This window comes from Nyctereutes procyonoides, unplaced genomic scaffold (assembly GCF_905146905.1).
Source record: "Nyctereutes procyonoides isolate TBG_1078 unplaced genomic scaffold, NYPRO_anot_genome, whole genome shotgun sequence".
Classification (NCBI taxonomy): domain Eukaryota; kingdom Metazoa; phylum Chordata; class Mammalia; order Carnivora; family Canidae; genus Nyctereutes; species Nyctereutes procyonoides.
Genome location: NW_026575131.1, coordinates 46062247 through 46089653, shown reverse-complemented (window position 1 = coordinate 46089653; position 27407 = coordinate 46062247). Strand labels below are relative to the sequence as shown.

Here is a 27407-nt window from a genome sequence, read left to right as displayed (position 1 = left end):
CACAGCTCCCAGGCCACCTGTGACACAAATGATAAATGATGACCTCACTTCTGACACCAGCATATCAGGCCTGCCAAGCTATGTTGATCACCTGTAAAAAAAGCAGTAAGACTAACCATAAGCGGGGAAATGTGCTAAGATGACAAACATATCAGATAGAACAGACACCACTGATGAACAGAAATCTAACAACTGCAATAAACAAATCCGAAGTAATAAAAAATACAGTACATCAACTGTAAAAAACAACTGATACCAAATCCTGGGTACCACTCAAACTTCCTGAGCCCCACAAATATTCCCAAAAAGCCCCTGGAAGTGGTCCATGCTCCCCTGAGCCCTGAAGCAGAAGAAGCCTCACAAAGAGATTGCTAATCAGTTCAGGGTTCCAAGTGCCACCTGATGGCTTGTCCTTTACATTTTTCCCACTTCACTCTTTTTCTAAGCAATAATGCCTGGGCTCTGGGAAGCAGGTTGTATTTTTTCTAGTACCATTACAATAAATGCACAGCTATCAAAATAAAATATATTTACCTCCAACAAACCTATAAAGCCCTTCTGTATGGCAGGCAATACTGATCTGCCAGCCCACAGCCTTTATTTACTGGTGGTCTCTGGAACTCACAGATGAGCTTGAGTCTCTGCTCCTCCAAAACAGATTCCACGCATCTCCCAAAAAAAGACTGTAAATATGACGTAAAGTATCTCCAGGTCCTGCAGGAAGCAGAAGAATGGGACTGCAGCAGCAACTAGGGGGAAGGGCAGGACCGTGCTTCTACTCAACACTTTTTCTGGCCTGAACCCCACAGTAAGGTGGCGGGAGCCAGAGAAGAACCACTCAAACACTGCTGCATTTTTGCTTCTGCCAAACTCCTGACGAGGGGATCTTCTCACTCCTCCCTGTTTCTCTAGGACTTTGGTAGGCGCCCCCTCTGAGGGTGGCAGGCATTCATCTGATCCTGGTGCAGTGCCTGCTATGTGCCAGATTCTGTGTGGGGGTAGGGTAGGGGATTATTCTCAAGCCCTGGCTCATAGAAGCCCATATTCTGGTGGTGGAGACAAGTGAGTGCACCAAGCAGGGCTCCAGGAAAGGCACTGCAGAGTGGCCTTCATGAGCATGAGGCTCAGGAGGGAAAAACGGGGGGGGGGGGGGGGGGGTGCACAGAGCCCCAAGCATGCATAGACACAAAATAGGGGGAGGTAAGGGGAACTGTGAGGCCAGGAGAAAGAAGTAGGCAGGGGCCTGCTGTGCCAGACACTGATCTGTCAACTCCAAGCTTGGCTTGGTCCATAGATGTTGGGGTGCCCCAAGGGTATGCAGTGGAGGGGACGGAGTTGAGCTGCAGTTCCCATCACACCTGAAGAAGTGTCCTGAGCCCATCTGAGTCCCTTGGCCAAAGTCCCTACTGTCCATCTGTCCATGTGCCCAGAGCCCTTCCACATGTTGCTGGCACTGCTTCCCTCAGCCTTGGGCTGGAACTGGGGCTCTGCTGTAGCACTCTGCCATGGGGCAGGGTCAGCTGTTTCAGGCTTCATCTGTGCCTTGAGGGGACAGCACCATCCAGCTCGTAAGTGTTCTGAGGACTGCAGTGTGTACAAAACCCACACCCTGGGGCCCTATATGTAGCTCTACCAAAGGGCACTACCCACCACTTGCCATAGGGGCACCAGCTTTGCTTCTGCCTCCCTCTTGGTGTAACACTGGGTTCCCACCAGGCTGACTGAAGGAACAGCAGATATACCCTGCCTCCCCTTCGCTGATCATTGACCAGGGCCCTTTGCTCCTGAAACTGGATCTGGCCTCAGAATCTTCTTTAACCCAGAGCTTAAGGGTGCAGGGGTAGCCTGGCCTATCCTCTTCAGTTAAATCCAGCAATCTCCCCCTCCCCTAACCTGGATTCCTTTAACTGCACGTCTGCCAATAACACCTAAACGGGGCCCCTGCGTCTGAGTGCCTGACCAAGACTCTGAAACAAACACACACACACACACACACACACACATATGCACGCACACACCACCAGACCCCAGAGGCCCTGTCAGGAAGTCTTGGCCCTGCTCCTAAGCCCAGACCAGCTCCCCAGGTTCCTTGCTTCCAAGGCTTCCTTTCACTGCAACTCTGATAGTGCTCTCCCACCAAGCATGAGGAGGTCCCTGGGTACCCCTCTCCCCAGTCTGTCAATCCTAGTGATAAGCCTGCAGGCACTGCTCGTTGTGGGAGCTCTGCCTGGAAGATGCGCTATAAAGAGCCTCGGTAAGGCCAATTAGGCACTACTTGATGAAGAAATTCTTACTACAGGGGATCCCTGGGTGGCACAGCAGTTTGGCCCCTGCCTTTGGCCCAGGGCGTGATCCTGGAGACCTGGGATCGACTCCCACATCGGGCTCCCGGTGCATGGAGTCTGCTTCTCCCTCTGCCTGTGTCTCTGCCTCTCTCTCTCTCTCTCTCTCTCTCTCTCTGTCTCTCTCTCTCTCTGTGACTATCATAAATAAATAAATAAATAAATAAATAAATAAATAAATAAATACATACATACATACATACATACATACATAAATACATAAATTTAAAAAAAAAGAAAAGAAATTCTTACTACACACAAAAAAATAAACAGAAAAAAGAAAAGAAATTCTTACACATAGCTCTACAAATTACTGTCCAAAGGGGTCAGGCTCTGTCAGCCCCTTTCTACAGGGAGGAAGTTAAGGCACAATGAGGTCACTTATTCTGTTGAGGTCACACAGCTGGGTTTGGAGCTCTGGCAGTTTGGCAACCAAAACCTGGCTGTTCACCACATGCTCCACTGCCTCTCACAGAAATACACAGATACAGCACAGCGTGGCCTTGAAGGCACTCCCAGTGTGGCTGGGCAAGCAGGCAGGGCTCTGGGATATTCAGTTTTCTGAGGCCTCTAAGGAGCAGGATGGAGTCTGTCTCTGGAGGAGGCCTGAAGATTGCACAGCTGTCTGTAGGCCAGACCAGGAGCACACAGCAGCACGATTACAGAGAATACCAGGTAAGAGTAAGAGGGGGGCCACGCCATGGTCAGAGCAAGGAGTGACACAGTCAGATCAAACTACAGTTTTAAATAGCTGGATCCAGCTACCTGGTGGACAACTCCCAGCTGAAGCAGAGAGAAAATCTGTAGATGCTAGCCAGCCCCACAGAGATGATGCCAGGCAAGATAGGGTGGATGTGAGATAAGGGGGGGGGGACTCTGAGGCAGGACCCAGGGGCTCAGGGCCTGCCTGAGGAGAGGGACGGGGCAGGAAGGGAGGCCCTGCAGCTGGATGCCAGGGAACCCCTGTGGCAATGTCCCAATGACGCTTGCTAACTTCCCAAGGTTTTGAGCACAGACTGCTTGTGGATCATCCTGTTTCACTTACCCTAAGATGCGCCACTCTGTCACCAATCATGAGAGACAAATGGGGCCAACTGGAAGACATGGCCTGGCCACAGAGACTCTAAAATGTGACTGAAAGGGACACACCTCATTCCTCACAGTCCTCATACCCTGAGTGCACAAAGGTAGGCAGAATACATGGTCTCCCTCACATCCAACACACCACCTGGGACCAGATACTGTCCCCAACCATCCCCTCCCCTCAACCATGTCTGAACAGATCCTAAGGCTGGCATACAGCTTCTCTCCTCCCAACCGGGGCCAGGGTAGCGGTTGCCATACCTAAATGCCACGTCTCCCAGCCCAATCCGCCCACAGCTCCACCAGCAACCTTTCCACACTCCATTCAAAAACAGCTTTGGGGCCCTAGTGAAAGAAGCCTCAGCACGCCTGAGCTCCTGGGAGGTCCTTTCTGCTTGGACTGCCCTCCCTCAAGTCCTCTCCTCTGGCTCGCCCCATCCACCTCATCCACTGTCATTCCTCTGCTCCTCTTCTGCCCTGAGCCACTACACCCTGTCACCCTGTTCATGCTCACACAGCAGTGGCTGTGTGGCTGACAAGCGCTGCATATGCAACTGGATGACTGGATGGGGCAGCCAAAAGAGCAAAGAGGTGGGGCATAGAACCCAGAGCCTTCTACTGTAAGGTCATCAGCTTCTGTGTCTCGGGGGGTGGGGGGGATCACCCTCCCATGGGATTGTCTGAGAATCTGCCTGGCACATGGTCAAGTGCTGGCCAGCTGAGGGTCCCAATCTGTGCAACGGGAATCACTGCAATCATCACCTCTCTGGGCTACTGCTAAACCAGATGTGCTCCTGAGTGCTTGAGGGCTTTTCTGAATGCTTAAGTCACATCTGACAGGAGCCGCAGAAGATCCAGGCAACAGACTTCAGCAGTCTCCCCAGGGAAAAATAGCAAGGCCCTAACACTAGCAGCTTCTGTGTGTCAGGGACAGACATGCCCTTGCGCTCAGCCAGGCCTGCCTCCTGGAGCCAATGCCAGCTCCACCCTCACCTGCCCTCTCACACCTAACTCCAACTTTTGAGAAAGAGAATAGGAGGGAGGGGTTCAGGGAAGGTCTCCGGCCCAGTGAGGCTCCAGGCAGGGCTCACAGGGCCCTGTGGTGGCAGCTGCCTACTCTGCCCTGCCCTGCCCGGACAGGGCACCCACAGAAGTTGTCCCACCACATCTGCCACTGTGAAACCCAGCACTCTACACTTTTACTGTCTGATAGACTCAGTGGAAACATGCACACAAATATTCAAATAGCACTGTTTTATTAATTAACTCTGGAAGCCAGTTCCATGACAATGAAACAGATACTATCAGAATATTATGCTGCAGTTAAAGGAATGAATTATACTCACATGTAACAAAGAGCCAAGACATGCTGAGGGAAATGAGCTGCGTTCAAATGACAGACTTGTGTGCCAGCATTTATTTAAAAACCATGCATGGTGTTCTAGGATGTATCTCTACACACAAAGACGTACTCCAGACTCACGACAGTGGTTCCCCTCCAGAGTGACAGAAGACACTGCATCAGTGACAGAGGCCAAAGAGGCCAAAGCTGTAGCTTAAACACATTAAAAAAAAAAAAAAAGTACTTATTGCTTGTGTACCAACAGTTAGTGAAAAGGAAAGAAAACACAACATTTTAGGCAGAGGATAGGGCAAAGGAAAGCACAAGAGGACAGGCTACACCTGGATGTGCAGGCTGGGGAGGTCGCCAAGATTCTGGAGGGCTGTGATTCACCAGAGTTGGTTCTGCAGAGGGGACATTCTGAATTTGCAGGAACTGCACATAGGGACATCAGCTTTCAAACAGAGACAGTGGGGTGTGGAAGGTGACCCTAGACCTGGTTTGCCAGAATACACATTTACACCTGTTGCCCAGTGTAACTTTTAATAGTGCCTTGTTCACTCTAAAAACGTCCTGGTATGGAGGATAAGAAATATAGTCTCCCTGTCTATGGGGTCAGGGCAGGAATCATAGCTAGGCCTCACGTACACCACCACCTCCTATGTTTACTGTAGGCTACACACTGTGCCACTACTGTAAGGGCATTATCTCACAAGTCCCAGAGCTGAACTGACATAGTGCATTTTTACAGATTCAGAAACAGAGACTCAGAAACGAGATTCCTGCCCAAAGTGACGCAGCTCACACAGAGTTTAAGACACCAGCATGGGCGGGACTTGGGTGAGGCCCTAGGGTCCTCAGACTGAGATGTAGTCTGAAGGCCACATGACCAAGTGAATAAAGAAGAAGAAATGGATGTAAAAAAGAGGGAGGGCAGCCCGGGTGGCTCAGCAGTTTAGCGCCGCCTTCACCCCAGGGACCGATCCTAGAGACCCAGGATGGAGTCCCATGTCCAGCTCCCTGCATGGAGCTTGCTTCTCCCTCTGCCTCTGTCTCTGCCTCTCTCTGTGTGTGTCTCTCACGAATAAGTAAAATCTTAAAAAAAAAAAAAAAGGGGGACCCAGGGGCCTGCCTCCACAGGAAACTCCACTGGCCTTTGCCAGCACCCACCTGCAGTCCATCTCCACACATCTCTCCCAACACAGCAAGAGCAGCCGCAGGAGGGACTGGCACAGGGCACCCTGCCAACAGGTGGCACCTCCAAAATGCTGAGGCACTCTAGGAGTAGAGTCTCCAGCTGGTGCTGGTTGGCACTAACAGAAAGGCGAGAGGCCCAGCAGAGCGGTGGGCAAGGAGACATCGGAAGCAGTGACAGAGGAAGGGGTGAGGTGGAAGATGCCCAGGGAAAAGAGCACTAGCCCACCTTCCACAGCGCTGGGAAGGATGGAGATACAGGGCCCACCCTGCAAATGAAAGCCCCTCCGAAAGCAACAGCTGAAGGCTGCATGGGGCTCCTAGCAATAAAGCACCCTTGCACATTTGTCTTCTTACCCAACTCTGAGCAAATCTGTCATTCAGTGGGGTCAGCTTTCCTCCTTCCTCACTCACCTAACTCACACACTTCTTCATTTCCACCTCCCTGTAAAGGGATGAGTATCAGATCACTAACCTACCATGCGGCTTGAAAGAGCACACAGGAGGCTTTACTTCATCCTTAGTGGATGTAGTAGGGCTCTACAGGCCTGGGCCCACCTGGAGGCTGCAATGGATTGGTTTCTCAGGGGCGGCTACCTCTCTCCTCCCTACAAGACCAGGGATGTGATGGCTTTGAGGCTGGGTCCCCAAAAGTACAAACACTTTCATCTAATTAGGAATGACACAGGTTTCCAAGCTGGGCCAGTCCTTCTACCTCACTGACCTGGCAGTGTGACTCTCTATAAAGCAGGAATGCTGGGCCCCTCTGGCCAGCAGGGGAGAAACCACTGAGCCTCTGGACTCTTCAAAGCTGTCTCGCCCTGTAAACAAGGCCCATACCAGCACATGGCAGTGTCAAGATGCACTGGGCTTGGGTTTCATTCTTTCCTTTTTTGAGGGAGCGGAAACAAATATAGCATTAGCCATGCTGAAACCTAGAGCAACTTTTATGGCCCACAGGTAAGGTTAACAGTGATACCTTGATCTGGGAGGAGAAAGCAGCCAGAACATGGAGCTGCTTTTTTCCAGTGGGGAGGGCACCCTGTACACACTCAGAAGGAATGCCTGTGTCTAACATCAGGAAAACCTTGGACGTGGGAGTCCAAGCCCATCTGGACTGCACACTGCCAACTGCTGCAGCCAGCAGAGAACAGACACGAGCGTTCATTCAGCAGCTATCTATTTACGGGGAAAATAAAAATGTATTGTGCACGTGGTGAAGAGGAAGTCAGGAAGCAGACAGAGCTTGTGAGACTTCCACACGTGTTGGGGAAGGCGGGCAACAGACAGGCTAACAGGACAATGTGAGTGTACCAAAAGCTATAATCATGTGCCATGTTACAGGAACGCTTCCTCTGACGGCTGGGCCAGGAGAGATGGGAACCTCCGTCCCAGGGGCCACAAAGAAGCAGAATGGCACAGGATCTGGAGCAGTTTTGGCCCTGCCCTACCTTCAGGGCAGCTGGCTAACCACATGCCCCTGATGGGATCTGAGCACAGCCTCTGAACCAAGAGAACAACCCCAACAGCCAGTTGAAAAGGCAGTGATGCCATCTTGGACAAAAAGCCTGTGGCCTAGAGCCCATATCTCCATTTGCACACATACCAATACTTCTGCTCTTCCTGGACTGCTTTGCCCTGCCACACTGGCTAGGTGGAAGGACTCTATCCAGGACTATGCTGGAGCCAGCTCACACCAACTCATGAAAGCCTGGGATGAAACTTTCAGGAATCTTGGGAACCAGCTATTAAACACAACACAGTGAAAAATGTAATGATAGAGACTCATAACAAGTTGTAATGAAAACAAGGGTGATGGGGTGTCTGGGTGGCTCAGTTGGTTAAGCATCTGCCTTCAGCTCAGGTCATGACCCCAGTGGCCTGGGATGGAGCCCTGCATCAGGCTCCCTGCTGAATAGAGTGCTTGCTTCTCCCTCTCCCTGTGCTGTTCCCCTTGCTTGTGCTCTCCCTCTAGCTCTCTGTGTCAAGTAAGTAAATAAAATATTAAAAAGAAAAAAAAAAGGTGATAAAATACAACTCATCACTTCCTACTTATTTTGCCACATTACTATTATCTAGATTCTTTTTAGTTTATTTATGACTACTGTTATCTGCAGGGAGAAGATGTGCTATACTGAAGCATCTCTTTCCAACTCCATGTGTGGTGACATCATGTTAGTGTCTGGAAATCAGCCACAGTGGAAGTATTTACACCATGGAAATTGGCAAACACTACAAATCAGGGTTTCATTCACTCCTGGGCCATATCTAGTCCAATGTCTGTTTTTGTAAATAAAGGATTATTTTTCATTTTATATACTTATCACAATGAAATTAAAGTAACATGAATATAGCCATATAAAGTTTTATCAGAACACAGTTTAACCATCCATTCCCATACTGCCTATGGCTGCTTCTATGCTATAAATAAAGGCAGAGTTGTGACAGACTATGGCTCAAAATATTTACCATCTGGCCCTTTACAGAAATAGTTTGCCAACCCCTGGAGTTTAGATTTAAGAAAGTGATGGAGAAAATGTTAATAATACAGATTAAATTTAAGTGTGTCATGCCTATAGCCACTACATTAGGAACAGCACAAACCAGGGGTGCCTGGGTGGCTCAGCTGGTTAAGTGTCTGCCTTCAGCTCAGATCATGATCTCAGAGTCCTGGGACGGAGCCCCGTGTCAGGCTCCATGCTCAGCAAGGAGTCTGTTTCTCCCTCTCTTCTTCCCGCTCTGAGCACACCCTTGTGTGCACGTTCTCTCTCTCAAATAAGTAAAATCTGTTAAAAATTGTTTTAAAAAAGGGGGGAATAGCACAAACAAGAACATATCCTTCCAGTACCTGAAAATTATCTGATTCAGCATTAACATAAACAAAACTATTGGGACGGCCAATTTTTAGTAAACATTCAGTAATTGACAAGAGTTGCTATATCTATGAATCCAGGTTCTTCCTTCTTTTCAATTTGTATGTAATGTTGAAATACAGTAATTATGCAAATGGATTTTTGTTTCTTTCAAACTTTATTTCAGGTTCTTTGAAGTAATGTACTCTAATTTACCCTGTGGTGTGCCAGTAAACGTTTGGCAATTGGCTTTTCTGGGGAAAAAGAAAAGTATTCATATACATACACAGGTTGGTTTATACATTTTACTGATATTCAGGATAGGTAGCCTGCAGTTTACAAATAGTAAAATACACAGCCTGGGTGGCTCAGGGATCCACCCTGAGTGTCAGGGTAGTTGAGTGTCACGCTCAGGGATCAAGTCTAGGATGGAGTCTGGGATTGAGTCCCACATCGGGCTCCCTACAGGGAGCCTTGTTTCTCCCTCTGCCTATGTCTCTGCCTCTCTGTGTCTCTCATGAAAATAAATAAAATCTTAAAATAATAATAATAAACAAAACTATCAACTGACATCCATGTCAGAACTACACTCATAAGCTGACTACAGATACAAAAGTTCAGCAAAAATCAAAGAAAGCAATCTGTGAAACAACTGGTACAGAGAATGGATAAGAAAGAGGGCTGTGTAATTTACTATTTACTATTTTACATGAAGAACAGGACTAGTGGCCCTGACCAGAGCAAAGCATTGCACGCCATTGCTCTAAACCTCCTGGATGTGCATGAGTAATAACTATCCTCTCCACTGGTTGCAGTACACCAGCCCCATGCCCATGTCCATATCTGATTGCTCTCAATAGTTCTCAAGTGCTCTTCAGACTAAGGCAGTCTACTTTTTATTTTCATTTTTTTACTGTTTAATTAAAAAGACAATGGAGCATAGGAAAAACAAAAACAAAGAGTGTTCCTACTGCGCCAACACAAGTGGTTCTCATTTTATCCAAAGCTCTAGTTTTTGTGCCTTCCTAAGCTGTGTTTGGCTGACAAAAATACTCCTTCATCATGGCAAGACTTGTCCATTTTTCCAGAGAGCTTTTTTAAAAATATTTATTTATTTATTTATTTATTTATTTATTTATTTATGGATGATAGGCACACCGAGAGAGAGAGAGAGAGAGAGAGAGAGAGAGAGAGAGAGAGAGACAAGACAGACACAGGCAGAGGGAGAAGCAGGCTCCATGCACCGGGAGCCCCACGTGGAACTCGATCCCGGGTCTCCAGGATCGCGCCCTGGGCCAAAGGCAGGCGCTAAACTGCTGCGCCACCCAGGGATCCCCCAGAGAGCTTTTAGGTCTGTTCTTCACAGCTCTATGCCACCTGACTCTGTACATGCACCATGTTTCCTAAGCTTCTCCCATGACGTTAAATAAATAACATCAACAATCATTATTATGTGAATGTATCTATTAACATTGTCATTAAAATTATCATGTACCTGTTAATAGATTCCTAGGAGTAAAATGACTAGATCGCAGGACACCAACGTGGCTATGCCTCTCCCTACATAAAAATTTTTCAAAAGAGTGAAGTATGAAATAGCTCCTGGATCCCCGTTCCTGCAGCAGGGTGGTGTGGGATGAGGTGGGCAGGGTGGGAGAAGGACTCAGAGATAGATGTAAAATAGCAACAGGGTAGCTTTGATTCGAGTCTTGATTTCCTGTCAATGCCATTCTTCCCACATATCTGAGTACAAGGTATATTTTCTGATTATTAACCACATCAACATTTCTCTGTCTGGTAATGTCTCTGAGATCTTGAGACTGTTAGTTGTGAATATCCTCTCCATTCAGAAAGGACATTGTTTCCTAAAGGCTATTTCACTCACAAATTCACATTTTGACCACCCCCATCTACTAATGCAATACAAAGGGATTCAGAAAAGTTCAGACAGGTTTTAATTCTGACTGGGAGTTCCAACCAAAGCACCTCTTCCAAAGAAGTGCATCGTGCGTTCTACAAGACTCAGATTTTATTCTACAACCTATTTCTTCCTGTTTCCCACCTCCAGGGAGCTTTTAGAAATGTGTAAAATTATGCAATGTTGTCTGGTAACTGCTCACTGCTCACACTAAAGGGAAGACTATCTTTGAGAAAGAACAGCATCTGTGAAAACCAAAGTTAAATATCTACAAACTCATCCAGGGGAATAACCTGCCCCCATTCCCAGAAAGGTGGGGAGGGGCTTATACATGGTTCAGTGTCTAGGATGTACCCTTTACTAAGGCAAGACTTGTTTTGTTCTCATTTTATAGACATCAAATTTGAGATTGAGAGAAAAATATGTGATGTGACTGTCCCATGACAAACATCTGAGACAGAGCAGTAGAGATCTGAACCCCAAGTCTAACTCCAAAACCCCTGCATATTAAGTACTTTCTTTTTATCTTTCTGTCTGTCCACCTCTCTCTCTCTCTCTCTCTCTCTCTCTTTTTAAGGAAAGAGGCTCAAAGGATTTCTATTTGATTGTTAACTGCATTCATCAACCCAAACCTAAGAAATGAGAAGGGGCTTTCTTCTCCTTAAGACAAGACCTCATGAATGGAGCTGATATGGCTCAGAGATTCAGAGACATTGGAGAAACCAGAGCTGTCTAGTTGGAGAGGGGTTGAGACAAGTGTGTGGCCAGAAAGGGACAGCAGCCCCATTCTACACCTCTCTGCTAGGCCAGGTACAACCTACTCCCCCACTTCCTATGTGGAAAAAGATAACAGTCCCAAGCTCTTAACCGAAGCACAGGTAATCTGAGGCCCCAGAAATTCGCTGTCCAATTCAGGTGGTCATTAAATCAAATAGAAATTTAGATGTCCATTCCTTGGTCTTACCAGCCACACATTAGGTACTCGTCATCCATGTGTGGCTCAGAGCCACTACACTGGACAGCGTGTGTGATCACCACACTGATCATCTCCATCAGCATGCAGTGCTCTGGAAGGAAGAAAAGACTTCCACAGGGATTCTTAGACCCCTCTCCCGCTCTGCAGGCTTGCAGTGTTATCTCATGATGAAAGCAAATGCTCTGAGTTCAGCTACACAGCGGCCAGGTGACTAGCTACTTCAATCTGCTAATAAGCCTCCGCCACCTCTATGGGAGGAGAAATGGGATAATACCTAGCAGAGAGCAAGGACACCTTAAGAGCTGCTGCTTTGGTCCTCCTATTTTTTCTATTAAGGCCTCAAAATTTAAAAATAACCTTTATGAACTCCATCTGCAGGTCTCTGGTCACTGATAGGATTATTCTCCCCTCTCTGCATGCCCTCCGGCAAGGACAACCTCCCTCCCTCTTTTGTTCACCTATCACACGGATAGTACCTGTTCCCTCATGGTCAGTGACTCAACAGAAGCTGGGCACTGTACCAGACATGCTTAGCCTCTCAGGACACCACTACCAGGTGATGGCTCCAATAGCCCCAAGCCACAAATAAAGAGACGGAGCCTCAGAAACAGGAAGTGATTTGCCTCAAGGCCATGCAGACAGAAGCAAAAGAAGGACTGAAGCTGCTGCTCTCACAACACAGTAGGTGCTCAGGGTTCAGAACCCCCTGCAGTGGGGAGGGGTCATCCTGGCTGGAGACTCACTTATGAGATGGAGGCAGGCAGCCAGTGCTCTCCTGCAGGGCTGGGCCTGAAGGGCTCACTGCCCACTGAAGAGGCTAGACAAGTGTGGCGACACCTAGAGCGCCCTCCCCCTTCCCTGGGTCCTGTCACTCTCTGCCAGGATCCCCAGGCTCCCTAGAACTATGGGGCACACACGGGACAGGCCCAGTGCCTGAGTGCTAACTATGCCACTACAGTTCCAAGAGAACTCACATACTATAGGAGGACCCAAAAAGGCTAAGGTCTGGAGAGGGCCACGTAGTCCTAATAGGAACAAAGAGTCCTCCAGGGACCCAGCCATCCCAGCTGCCCTGCCCAGGCCCCATCAAACCTGAACTCTTATCCTCAACCCAATTTGACCCTCCCCAGTTAGGCACTGCTTGTGTTCGTCTATAGTTTTGAAATTAGACATGGACCCACATCAGTTCATAAACTGGTCACTGACCCTAACAGAATGAACGGGCTCACTATGCACCAGCAAAACAAACCATGTGCGTGTGTGGGAGGAAGGGGGTGCAATAAGGCATGTCAGACAGGTTGAAGGTGCTGTGGGAAAGATCAGACCAGAATGCCAGAACAGCCAGAAGACAGTGCTCCTGAGATAGCTGACACTGTCCTTCCTGGGGGAGGTGCCCTGGGCCCAGAGCCCAGAGAGGCAGGTAAGAAGTGAGGAGGGAGGGAGAAAAAAGGGAGGGAGAGCTATCCAGGTGTGGGTACACTAGCAGCTCAAGAGCTGCCTGATGAGCAACGGAGCACGGCTAGAGCAGCGGGAGAGGATACCTAAGCCAGAGACTGGAGCATACTGTACTTGACGGATTCTGTCTAGACTCTTGATTGCAAGTAACAGAAAGGCCAGCTCAAATAGGCCTCATTCAGAAAAGAAGCCACTGGCGCGCTTAACTGAAAAGTTCGGACAGGGCTCACCTTGGGCCAGTCATGCCATGGTGACTTAATCCTCCCTTCAACTCTCTGGGCTGGTCTCACGCCTGGGCAGGCTGTCCCCAAGTAGGAGACCCTAGCAGCAACTGCTCATATCCTCTCCCATTCATGTCTCCCCTCTACTACCCCAGCAAAGTATTAAAACTTTCACAGGCTTTGATTGGGTCACAGGTCCATTCTCAAACCAATCACTGGCCAGGAAGAGGCAACCCAATGACTGGCTAGTTCCCAGTTATGAATCCAACAGGCATGGATCAGAGGGGAAGGACAGGAACTGGCAGCTACATGGCTGCCCACTATCAAGCCATGCTATGTATGTCAGTACCCAGGGCACTTTGGGATTGGGGCCACATCCCATCCTCAAGAGCCTTCCTAAGCAGCATATGTATATCCTCTTGAGAAAATGAAGGCTGAAAACCTGACCTCATCCAAGGCTGCAAGGTGAAGAGGAAAATCAAGATTCCAACTTGGTTTTGCCTAATGACAAAGCCCAAGTTTTTCATCCAGAGAAAGACTGTCTTCTTCACTCACTATATGCTACCTAAAAAACTCACATTATCCAGTCAGCCACACAGACCCAAAAGAGGGGATGAAACGTCTGTGTTTTGCGACATTCACTCTTCAGCTGGTGTGGAGAGGACAGCAGGAGGCAGACCAGCTGCTAAGCAGCTGTACTAGACCTCCCAGGAGATCCCAATTTGCAGGAAAAGGGCTGCCACGGGAGGGGGACACCAGGAAAGTTCTGAGGTAGCCTGCGGAGCGGTGGCACCGCCAACCACCAAAGGGCAGCATACCAAAGGCAGAAGGGAAGAAGGTGCCTCCACTCTGGAATGGGCTGCTGTACATCCAGGACAACAGTCAGCTGGAGAGACAGGGTTCAGGTGCTGCTGGAAACCATGGCTCTAAGAGCACCTGGAGTAAGCCTTAAAGACAGACAGGGCCTTGGGTAGTGATGGACAAAGCCAAAATGCTCGGGGATAAGGAGGGACCATGGCAGAGGCAGAAGGTTTGGAGACAATGGACTAGCCAACACAGCAACGTGCAAGGGGAACAGGGCACTGATCAGTTTTAGGCCTCAGGCCTCGTTCACTCCTGCACAGGTGCACTCAGCACCAACCCTATAGTAAGGAACTGAAGACAGTTATGATGACCCAAGAAGACAGCCTGGAGTACAAACACAAGTAGATTCCTGTGCCCAGGTCAGCTCATCTCACAAAGCAGATGAGGCCACTTCCTATTTCCCAACTTGGAGGAGCCCACCCCCTACCAGATAGAAAATCACATTCACTGTAATCCTAACAGGAGTATCATTCCTGTGATGACAAGCAGGCACCCACTCCCCTCTAAGGAGAGCTGACAGGCAGGTTCACCAGAAACCCCAAATAGGCTTACCCCCACTCTGGACCAGTGTCCTTACTGTTCCTGTTCTGTCACACAGGAGAAGGAAAGCAGGCTGGGGACACCTATTGTTTTTGTCTGAACCGCAGACCCTGCTTCTGTATGCTCCTCCCTGACTTCCTGTGGGCACTGCTATTTTCTTACAAGGCCTCCTTCACCCCCAAGCCAAGCCAGGGTGATTCTCCAGGAATTTCCAAACTGGAAGCAAGAGAGTAAATCCCCTCTTCTTCAATGGCCTACCTTTCAAGAAGTCAAACTCTGGAGCTGCTACATTTCCCACTATGTGGAAGAAGTCTGTCCACAAGACAGACAGACACACACACACGTACGCACACACTCACAAATACCACTTTAACTCAGTGATGGGTCTGATGGGCATTACAAGCAAAGGCAGGACAAGCTCATATAACACCTGGTGGGGTGATGTTTCTGCCCTTTGTTGAGAAGTTAAGCTCCTGCACTCAGTGGCGGCACTGCCTTGTCACCAACCACCAACCTTGTCACCAAGTTTAAATGCTTGAGAAGCTCCTTTAAAATAGAAGTGAAAGTGAAATACCCATTCACAAACCTTTCCTCCCATGACCATGCCTAAAACCTAACATGTGGACCACTTCTCTTACTGCTAGGCTTCCAGAATCCAGCAAAGGGGGAGCAGACATCATCAACTTTGGTTGGTGCTTGCTGAGAGCCACCCCTCCCCCCAAAACAAAGGGTGGGAAAAATAGAGAAGGCTGTGAAAGATCACCTGACCCTACCCTTCTCAGTTTAACCTAAGGGGAAGAAGCCAGGCCGGGAAGTACAGGTACCAGTTTCCGGTTACCCAGGTTAACCAAGGGCAAGAGGAAATGGGCTGGACAATCAGATCTGAACAGACCATCCAGTGCCCATCCATGCCTCTGAGAAGTCTGGAGAACTCAGCTCTTGCCTGCTTCTAGGTGCTGCCTCATGGCGACAAGAGGCCTCCTGGACTGCAGCATATCCCTATGCCTGGGCTGGATGCAGCACCAGGAGAAATGATGGGGACTAGGGATCAAGCAGCACTGTGGCAGGTTCTCCTAGACTACTGAAGTGCTCCTCAGCCCAGAATGGAGTCAGAAGCTGCAACCCAGCACCAGCACGGATACACACAAGGTAACAGCAAAGTACCCAAGTGTGACTACAGGCAAATCAGAGTCTGCAGATTCAACCAGGAGTGGGTACTCAGAACCCCATGCCGTGACCTCATATCATCCAAACCACTCCACTGCTTACTCTAGACCTTATGTTTCAGTCACATTCATTTTGTGTCTGGACTCAAGTCTCCCAGGCCAGCACAATACCCAACTCTTTAATGATATCATCACGTCAAAGAGGTGATTAAACCAGCATGCACTCAGGGGACATTGTCAGCTCATTCCCCACCCCAGAATCCCCTCCCTCCCAGCAACAGGACCCTAATGCTTCTTGGGGGGATCCTCTCTATTCTGGAAGGAACTAATACCATGCTCAGACTTTGGAGTAAATCAATCAACAGAGCCTACTAATTCTACCAAAGCCCAGAAAAGCACCAAGTAACGTCTGCTGAAACTTGTGGAAAAGCATTTCCTTCTCTTCCTTCTGGATGATGATCAAAGAAGGTGAATCTCCAACTGGGGGAGCTGGAAGACACCTCACTGTGTGAACGGAATGCTACAAAAGAGATGGAGCAAAGCCAGGTCCTCACCTGAGAACAGAATCACCTTTAAGCCTTTGACTGGCACAAGCCAATTAGCCCTTTTGCATTTAAGCTCCTGTCATAAGCAAAGTACAACCCTCCCTCTGGAGGTAGCTGGCCAATAAAATTAGTAAAAGTAGAAGACAAATGCTCTGCTGGCATCTATCTAACTGAACACTTGAAAGAAATAAAGTGAAACAATTGGCAAAAAGGGTAAACTGTTCCTATTTTAACTACACATCATCGTTGCTCATCCCCCATAGACAGCACTCAAAAGCCAGCGTGCCAACTGCTTGCTTGGCAAAGCTGCAAGATGCATGGGGTAAATAAAATTGAGAAGTATCTACCTGAAGTAGCTTCCAGAAGGGCTGGCCTTAAGAAGAGGAGGGCAGGTAGCTACCTTGGAAGTCAGCTGGGGAAATAGAACATGGCCACCCCTCATACTCCAATCTGAGCTGGGCCAGGGACCTGACAACAAGAGGGATCAAGAGAGCTAATGGAACTGGAGGGAGGACAAAAAGAACCCAGTCCCCATGTGTGCAAGCAGTCAGCTTAGTGGATCAGGTGGCTACCCAGAGCCAAGTGTGACCATAGGTGAGGGTAGCGGGTGGAGCCAAAGGTACAGGTATGGGCAGGGCAGTGGGGCTACCAGTGCCTCGAAGAGGGCTGCCAGGCCACCTACTAAGCTGCAGTCACATATACATGAATCTTCTAGAAAGAACCACAGAACTACTGCCTCCGCCCCCCACCCTGCCACCACCAGAGAGTCAAGGCCAGCCACAGCCAACCACCTAAGAAATCACTCTATACACAGTAAATAGGTGACCAGGATCTCCCCAGTAGTCCGGAGGCTGACCCACCACAGGGTATGGCCTAGAGGAAGCATCACCCACTTTCTGGCCTTGATGAAACCCAGCGGGGAGGGGTGTCTAGGAAAGGTCTGGTTTGTCACGTGACCAAAGGGGTCCCAAGCCAGCATTTGAACAGCATCTCCAGGGCCCATAGAGAGGCAGGGATCTAAGATTAAGAGTCGTCTTTTCTATGTTGGGGTGAAAAATGCCAGACAAAAAACAAAAAGGAAAAAAAATGCCTCATGCCTTTTCCTCAGTCAGTTCAAGAGAAAGCACAAGCATTTCAGGTACAACTTTCCTCCCAGCCTGGCAGAAAAACATACTACAGAAATCCAGCATGAGGATCCAGACTTGGGACAGGAGAGTGGAATGCTACCTTGTACCTACTATGCTCTCTCGGGTGACATGGGAGGCGGCAGCACATGGGTGAAGACTGATGGGGGGGGGGGTTCCCAATCCCAGTGTGGTCCCTTCTAACTGTGCATCTGTAGAGCCTCAGTTTATGCAATAGTACCTCCCTCCCTGTGTTGCTGTACAGATTAAATGTATTGAGAAGTGCTGAAAAGTAGTGGCTCCTACTACCTGCTCAGTAAGTACTGACAGCCAGCTCCCAAGATTGGCCTTTTTCACAGGAAGATCAACAACCTTCTGAGCACCGGCCTGCTATGGAAGTCCTAGAAACATGGGGATTAACTCATGTTCCACTACCAAAGAGCTTGCAAGCCCATGGAAAATGTAATCAACAAGACCTGTTATCAGCAGGAATGTAGGGTTTTTAAGTTATGCAGAGTGCCTGAGGGCAACTGTCTGGGATGAAAGCAGGTAAAGTTCCTGGAAAAGGAGAGTAGCAGGGATTCTAGAAGGCCACAAATGTGAGGTACAGAGGGTCCCATCCTATGTGTCACACACAAACAAGTAAGGTTAGCTTAGAGATTTAAATAGATGTTGTTCTGACGATAAGACACGACGTCATTTCAAAGCATGACTAGATTAGGAGTAGGTTCTTTCCTTGAATTTTCTCAAAAACAGCTACTCAAAGTACACCTGTCGTTATGTGGAAGCTCCTGAATACTTCTGATCATAGAAATGGATCCTGACAGGCAAAAAGATTAGGAAACACTAGGCTAGAAGATTTCAAAGTGGGAAAGATTGTGGGAACTGTGAAGGAAATGGAAACACAAAACTTAACATTTAAAAACACTTTGTATTTATGAGGTTAAACCTCAGAAGACACAGTGGAGTCCAAATTCCCTGCTGGGCAATGCTTACGTGGGAGGCATGAGACTGTCATTAAGCCCACCACTTTTAAGCCTACCCGCACCAGGTTTAGGCCCATAGCATCCTCTGCAACACTGGAGAGGTCATTAATCTTTGCTCTCCCCTAAAATGAAAACGGAGCATCTACCTCCAGGACTAGTTCAGAGAGCAAGCCATGATGCAAAGTACTTCACTCTGTACCTGGCACATAGTAGGTGCTCTGTAGGCTACAGCTGTCCATTTTATAGCCTCCAGCAGGTAGAGACAGAAAACTTCATTCCGGTCCCAGGAGCATTCATAGGTTTTTTTTTTTTTTTTAATTTTTATTTATTTATGATAGTCACACAGAGAGAGACAGAGAGAGAGAGAGGGGCAGAGACACAGGCAGAGGAAGAAGCAGGCTCCACGCACCGGGAGCCCGACGTGGGATTCAATCCCAGGTCTCCAGGATCGCGCCCTGGGCCAAAGGCAGGCGCCAAACCGCTGCGCCACCCAGGGATCCCTCCCAGGAGCATTCAAAGGCTTTTCAACCTTACTTGCCTAGCAGTGGCACATCACCTGATGTGACCCTTCACCTTTTTAGTGGGCTCCTCACACAATCACAGAACCTCTAGGAACTCTTGGGCAGGAGTCTGGGGGTCCAGACAGAGGTTCTAGATGGAAGGCCCAGGCATGTCTGCAAACCCACTTGGCACAGAGGTTTTGGATTGTCTCGAGCCAGCTCTAGCAATAAGCAAGAGCTCCCCCAAGTGCAGCAGGGCCTGCCTCCCAGAACTCCTGCCTTCCCTTTCTCGGTTTGCCTTGGAAAGCCACACAGAGCTAACCTAACCCGAGGGTACACAGCTCTTCAAATACTTGAAAACAGACCCCAGGACCTTCAAAGAGCCTGATACTTGCCCCCTTCCCATCCCACTACTGAGAAGGCAAACTGTTAGAGAATTTGCCAGCTATCCCTCCAAATTCTGTTTCCCTTGGGTCAGAGACGAACCAAGAACTGACTTCCTGCATCTGACTCTAAAACTTTTCATTTAACTCAAATTATAAAGCATTCTAAAGAAGTCATTTCATCCTCTTTGAATAAGAGAATATCTATATCCTCTATATCTATATCTGAATAAGACACACAAAGAACTTTTCAGGGCGATCCCTGGGTGGCGCAGCAGTTTGGCGCCTGCCTTTGGCTCAGGGCGCGATCCTGGAGACCGGGGATCGAATCCCACGTCAGGCTCCTGGTGCATGGAGCCTGCTTCTCCCTCTGCCTGTGTCTCTGCTTCTCTCTCTCTCTGTGACTATCATAAAAAATAATAATAAAATCTTAAAAAAAAAAAAGAACTTTTCCATTTGGACCTAAGAGCTGTAGCCCTGTAAGACTACCCCTGCCCCCTCAACGTCACACCCCACCCCAGACTGCCCATTTGCAAATTCTCTTCCGGTTCCAGGTCCCTCTAGGGCAGGAGCTGGGCACCTACAGGTCTGAATCTCACATACCCAACACCATAAGCAATTGCTAGAAATGTTTATTCAACTGCTGAGCCACCTTTTTCAGTTTTACCATATTTTGCCATAAACAGTATAATCAGCTGGCAACTGAGATGTAAGTGTATGGCCTCACCAGACCTGGAATTCAGAGACCACTTTTAAACACCGCATGCAGAATATTGGTTATGTCTTCCTTATGTAGGAAATATCCTCCAGTTCACAGAATCCCCCCCCATGTCATACTTGTTCAGTTCTACATGCAGGCCCTGAGAGAGTGAATGAAGAGAAGGAGTTTCAGATGGGGGCTCCAAGTGTGGGCACTAGAAAGGCCAGGTTGAAAATGCACTGCCTATGCAGTCACTCATCAAACCACAAACTCAGTCGCCCATCCCAACAACCAGCTGAGGGGTTCTTCAGGACAGCACCATGGCGGGGGGAGTGTGAGGTGGAGGCACAACTTCCACGAAGAGACAAAGCCCCCAGCTTCCAGATGGCAATTTAGAGTGGGGACCGGGCAGGACCTGCAGTCACCTAGGGACTGGACTGAGTTCTGGTTCTGGTTTAAGTGGAGCTCTAAGAAGATGCTGACTTAGACACCAAAACTGAGGTGCAGGTGAACACAGCTCCTCTCCTTCACCTAACCCCAAGGCACACTCTTTTTTTTTTAAAGATTTTATTTATTTATTCATAGAGACAGAGAGAGAGGCAGAGACACAGGCAGAGGGAGAAGCAGGCTCCATGCAGAGAGCCCGACATGGGACTCGATCCAGGGTCTCCAGGATCACGCCCTGGGCTGCAGGCGGCGCAAAACCGCTGCGCCACCGGGGCTGCCCCCCAAGGCACACTCTTGAGGTGCATGTCCTTCCACACGCAGCTACATCTTGAGCCCAGGAGCCCATGGAGAGCCTTTTTACATCTGTATCAAGACAGAAGCCCCTTCCCAGAAACTGATTGTGGACAGTCCTCCAGGCCTCTGTGACCTTCCAACCAGGACAATGTACTCTAATTTCAACTCAAGGCACTTTTGAGGACCACTAGGAGACGTCTGTGAAGAAAGAAAAATCCACCTTCTTCTGAAGGAGAGAGAAAGAACAAGGACTTACACTGATTTCAAAAGTGACACTAGTTACCCACCTGTTTCCCAAAGTCATAAAACGCCACATTGCTCTCTTCCATACATTCTGGCCATATCTAAAGACCAAAGATGAGAATGCCACTGCATTTGGGCAACCAGAGTAATCAGAGAGAATCCACATGTTTAGATTTTAACATGCTGAAGAGAATCAGAACCAATAGTCTTCCCTTTTATAATTTTTAACAGCCCTCCTTTCTGCAGAATCAACAGCATTTTAAGCTAACATCGTAAGTGCTATAATCTTGAAGCAGAAAATCAAGCTGGCACACAAGACTTAAGAAAAGCTCCATATCAGTTGGCAGTTGCCATACATCACAGCATGGTCTGGCATAGGACTCTGTCCCTGACAGAAACCTCAAGATGTTTCCAGGACAGGCTAATATCATCAGCCTGTTAGATCGATCACAGGTAAATCTAAACCAATTTGTAATCTCATATAAACTTATGTGGGACAGAAGAGGCTCCCCACATCTTTTCTTACCAGCTCAGAACACTGCCCTCTCAGGCCTCTTCTGAAGTCATCTTTCCACCTTTGAGAGCAGTGTGTAGTGGCATTGTGAGTTTAAAAGTGCTGTCACTTAGGGGCACCTGGGTGGCTCAGTGGTTGAGTGTCTGCCTTTGGCTCAGGTTGTGATCCCGGGGTCCTGGGATCAAGTCCCACCTCGGGCTCCCTGCGGGGAAGCTCACACCTCCCTCTGTGTCTCTGCCTCTGTGTGTGTATGTCTCTCATGAATAAATAAATAAAATTAAAAAAAAAAAAAAAGTAGAAACAGCACCATCACTTAAACTCTGGGTAAGTCCCTAACCTTAGGGCAGTCACCTCAAATGAAGTCAGTAGAAACAAAAACATCTTGTCCTCTCCTGGCCACAGAAGGCACCCACCTACTATCATAATGCTGTTGGCTTCTGCTCTGCAGGAAGGGGAGATGGGCTACTTGCTCCACCTCCCTTACCAAGCTGCTGGGGGGAAGCAGGAGACCCTGGTGAAATACTGCAAAGTCATGTAAAGTATATATCTTTCTGTCGAGTTCTGTCAGAATTTTATTATTTTAAGAAGTTCACACAACACATCTTGCATTAAAAGAAAAAGCTTTTAGAACAATTCATGTTAGAATCTGAACCCCGGATTTGGAAGGGGCTTTATGGGTGTATACATGGTTCCCAGTCTCACTTTGTAGACAAGGACCCTGCAGCCCAGAGAAGCTAAGTGACATCTTAATCTTCAAATTCCTAGGTGGGAAAATTACTGTGTGTGTGCCTCTCTGTAGAGGCCCTTGGTCTCTGACCATCTCCCCTTGGCGCCTGATATCTGCATAACTGTGAGAAAGAGTTTCCGAAGTTTCCTGCTGGAAAGCCTGACCACCAGGAGGCCTTTACACAGATGCCTTGGGTAAGTTCAAGTCGCTTTCCACCCCCCCCTCCCCCCCCACCACCCCGCCCAGTGTCCTCTCTGGCCTCTCTCTGCTCTGATTACAGAGATGCTCACCTGCTTTGAGCAAGGCCTGCCTTGTGTCATTATTCACCTTGTTATGGTGATACAGTACCCACTCTACTGTCTGTCAGACCTATTCTCAGATGCTGGACTAACATCTGTGTTCTTCACGGTTCTAGAGAGTTCTGAATTAGAATATTCAGCACAGACTGAACTTCAGCGCATATAGCAGTCACACAGGCTTCACAGGCCCAAGAAGGATTCTAGGGTTCAGTCAGTTTAACCAGACTCTAAAGTACCTAATGCTTCTGCTCTAGAAAAAGAAACAAACCATACTCACTGAAGCCCACATTCTGGTCAGGAAGACTCCTATGAAACAATGAGTGTTCTACAGACACAGACGAGAACCTAATCACCTGCCGAAGAGACCGTGTTTAGGTGGACGGACTCCAATCTCTAGGCAGAAGGAAGATACAGCCCCCAACTCTGTGCACCAAGATTAAGCTGGGACAAATGCGCACACTACACTTCAGAGATTTTCAACACCCTGGCTGACATATGCCACAAGGAGAGTAAGGCTTAGGTTGTTCTGAAAAAACTGTTAGTTGCTTTTTGAAACCGAGTATAGAGGATTTGCTTTATTACTGAGTTGACAAAATTATTAACTCAGAGCCTGCTGTTGTAGAAATTCAAATACTCCAGAGGCTAGAATTGAGAACATAAAGACAACTTTCCTCTTAAGGACTCATTTGTCAAGGAGATGGTCAGTTACTTTGTTACTTCACTAACTTCTCAGATACTTGTGGGTATTAGGTCAGCTGCCTGACATTGATTTTTTAAGCAAAAGCTAAGTTTGTTAACCATAATTGCATGCCCATAAAGGTAAGCATTATATGACACAATTCTCTCAGAAGAGGTTTAATTTTAGTGTTGGCTCTTCAACACTGTCCCCATTTTTTTTTTCCATGAGTATCTTAAATATGTGTCAACTAACTATCCCAAAGTGGAGTTCATAATTGGGCAAGGTAGAGAAAAGCAGCTGTGCGCCAGCAATGCTTTCTTGTAGTTACCTCACTCTCACCTGAGCCCAGGTCAATCCAGAGAAACTGCAAAATTATGGTCGCACCATCTCTGCCGGTAACCTATTCTGCCACGGCTCCAGTTTCTCAGTGGAGTTTGCTCGAAGCCACACTCCTGTCAAAAGGTTCTGACGAGGCTCATGGATGGTCACTAGCAATGGCAGCATTTAAAGAGGCACTTTCCTCATCGCTCATATTCAGAGACGTGTTTCCCAATTCCACTCACCACACTTTTATTAGCAGAACTCTATGCACACCCATCGGTAGAGTCCCTCAAAACAAACCATATGAAATGTGAACTACATGCCATTAAAACCATGGGCTTCTATGAATGTATCATCTCTGCACTCACTAAAATACAAAAAAACTGAGATTTGTTTTCTTCTCTCTCTTCTGGCTAACCTTCCTTCCTCCTCTCTCCCTAGGAACCTTTTAGATTACAGCCTTACAGAACACTGGAACCCCTGAGGTCACTGCTCCACCTAATCTACAACATCGTGACCGCCTGTCAAAGCGCCTCCTGATCCCAAAGCTCTCCTAGGTGGCATTAAGATCAGTGCTAATATCTCAGCAACCTCTCAGACTCTCCTGAAGGCAAACAAGCACATGGAATTCAAGAAATTACACTCTGGATAAAAGATGCAAAAAGTCACCAAGGTTACGTTTCTCGTGTCACTTGTTTTGTCCTCTAATATTTCAATCTTGGAAACTGCAGCAGCACCAGGTACTGCAAAAAATTCTAGAAGGTTTTATATAGCTTGTGCCTACTCCACCCCCAAAGTCATAACAAAAATGTATACGACATTTGTTAAAGACAATTACCACCAAGTTGATCTTATTGGGGCCTGAAGAGGATTACTTATGATACAAAAACCAGCGTCTTAAGAAGATCATAACTTCTCAATTTTTACCAAAATTATACAATCCAAGGCGAATAACTCTAAAAATACCAACCTAAAACATAGTGTTAAGAGTAATTAGTCAAACTCATGTAAGGAAAAACAAAAACCCTACAGAAAGAGAAACCTGAGTTACCTAGCCCAAGATAATATTTTTTCCTTCGATCTCCAGCATATTAAAAAGTGATCTTAATGGCCACTTCCTGGTCTCCCAGCAAATGCAGGGGCTCGCTTCATACCTGGATACCACAACATCTTCCTATTGCTCAACCTGCTCCTGCCACAGGGGAAAATAACCCCTACTGCCAACAATCCTTTGGAGAAAATATGAGAACACTAGGAGTCTTCCCCTACACACACGAAGGGGGGCAGAGGAGATCCCTTTGCAAACAGTAGCCTGGGTGGACCTGGACCTCCGTCTGAGAAAGCCACACTCTGGGGTTAACCCTGACCGTCTAGGTGACAAACCACCAAGCTGGAACACTCAGGTGAGGGGAAGGGATAGACGAAGGAGGGCTCTTGAACAAACAGGAGAGAAAATAATCACCTCTAATTCACACCAAGAAGCGGGGCTCTGGCTCGGTTATAGACGCAATGGGCATTTAGGCCCAGAAAGGTAATAGGAAGAATCCCACCGTCCCCGAGATCATCTACCGTCAGCAGCGTTCCCAGGAGGGATCGGGCAAAGGCATGTCCACCGGCAGAACCAAGGGGGGACTCTCCACGCGCCCTGGGCAACCGGCTAAGGGCAAAGTAGGCTGGGGGTTCCCTCTGAAGCCAGGAAGGTGCTTCCAGCCGGGAGAAGAGGGAAGGAGGACTTCCCTGATCACCCAAAAGGCCGAAACACAGGCGGCATAGGCTCCCGAGTCATTCCCCGGACACCAGTTGCTCCACAGCCTTTCTCCTTCCCCTCCCCCCACGCCGGGAGGACTTCCCGGGGGTCGCGGGTCCCCGGGGAAGGGCGACGTGGGTGAGCTCCGTCAGGAGCAGCAGGGGTCGTAGAGCTGGAGCGAGAAAGAAGGGAAAGCTCTGGCCTCAGCTCCCGTCTGCTCCGTCCGCCCAGGCCGCACGGAAGCCTCGGCCTCACGTACCGAGCGCCGCCAGACTGCCCGACCTGCCCCCGGCTCGGGCCCGTGGGGCGAGAGACCGGGATGGCAGCGGCCCTCGGGGGTAGGTGGGCGTCGGGCGGGTTCCCCGGAGCCCAGCGGGCGAGGGGCACTGGGGAGGGGGAGGGTCCCGGGCCCACGCGGCCTCCGTCCCGGCCCGCGCAGCGGGTACTTACGTTGCTCTGGGGGTCGATGGCCTGCAGCAGCCGGTCCCTGATCTGCTGCGGAGACGCCGGAGCCGCTGTCATTGCCTGGGCGAGGCGGGGGGGAGCGGCCGGGCCAGCGGGCGGGCGGGCTGAGGCGGGGGACGGGGGTCACTCACTCGCCGGCCTCCGGGAGCGGAGCCTCATGTTCCCCGCGGCGCCGGGGGAGGAGGGGGCGCGCGGGGTGGCGGAGAGGGGAGCCGGGGCTCGGGCCCGGGGCGCCACCGCCACCAGAGGAGGAGGAGGAGCCACCGGAGCCGCCGCCGCTGCTGCCGCCGCCTCGAGAACCAAACTCCAGTGAGCTGCCCCCGCGCGGAGCACTCTGGGTAACCCGCGCCGCACGCAGCGTCGGCGCCACGCTGAGGAGGTTGGGAGATAGGGCGGGCGGAGACGCCGGGCCTGGGCGGGGCTGCGCGCGAGCCCCGCCCCGGGCCCACACGCATGCGCGCGCAGGCGCACTGGACCGCCGCCCCGCCCCGCCCACCGCCCGGCCGAGGGAGCCGTTGGGAGGCGGTTGGGCGGGGCAACGGCCGCCGCCTGGAGGCCCCGCCCCCGGCCGGGCCGTGGGGATCTGAGGTTTCCGACGGAAACGCGCGGAGCGCGCCGAGTCCTTGAACCTGGGCGCCCCGGGCGGCCGCCTCAGAGGGGGGCAGCGGAAGGACTCCTCATTGGGGAGAAAAGCTTTCCCCACCGACGGAGGTGACGGGAGCCGCGGGCGGGGGAGGCTGCCACGTTTTCCGAGCCGGGGGTCCTGGGCCCCGAGGGCGAGGGCGAGGGCGACAGGTCCACGTTGTGACAGCGCGCGCGGCAGGGTCATCGCCCCCCCCCCCCCCCCCGCCGAGGGCGGAGGTCTGCGGCGCTGGGCGTGCTGGGATCACGGAAAGGGGCCGCCCAGCGCCTCCGGGGGGAGGCGGAGCCGTCACGCCAGCTCGGGAAACCCCGCGGCCCCCGCCAGCCCAGGGAGCCCACCGACCCCGAGGTTGCAAGCCCGAGTCTCTGCCAGGGTCGCTCATCCTGGGCACCGATGACGTGGGTGGGCGGACCCCGGCCGCAGGGGCCGTCCTGCGCATTTTAGGGTACTCCGCATCCTGGGGCTCTACCCATTCAACGCCGGTAGCGCTCTCCGGTCCGGTCAGCCAGAAATGTCTAGTCATCGCCAGGCGTCCCCTGGCCGGCAGCGCGGCCCCGGTGGAGAACCCTGCTGGGCGGAGGGTGCTGAGAAACGGAAACCCTCATTCTCTGAACAAGACATTTCACAAGGGAGGAAACTGAGGCCCAAGGTCACCCAGAGTGCTAGGTCAAACCCAGAATTATTCAATGTCAAGTCTAAGCAGAGTCTCCTTCCCCACCCCCACCTCGCTGCCTTCTTGCACTGCGCCGTGCTCGCTCGCTGGAAGCCCCGATACTGTTATGGGGCAAGAAGGCAGGCTGAGTGGGTTATTAGCCGCAGCCTCCGGAGAGAGAACTT

General features: G+C 49.8%; 1 protein-coding gene across 1 annotated transcript in view; it reads right to left on the bottom strand.

Annotated features, from left to right (window-relative positions):
• MED26 (mediator complex subunit 26) overlaps positions 1-26208 on the bottom strand; it is a 53477-nt gene extending 27269 nt beyond the window's left edge. Inside the window, exon 1 of the mRNA XM_055344658.1 lies at positions 25913-26208. Coding sequence (XP_055200633.1) covers positions 25913-25984 — 72 coding nt within the window. The 5' untranslated portion in view covers positions 25985-26208. The remainder of the gene's footprint in view (positions 1-25912) is intronic.
• Positions 26209-27407: the final 1199 nt, after the last annotated feature.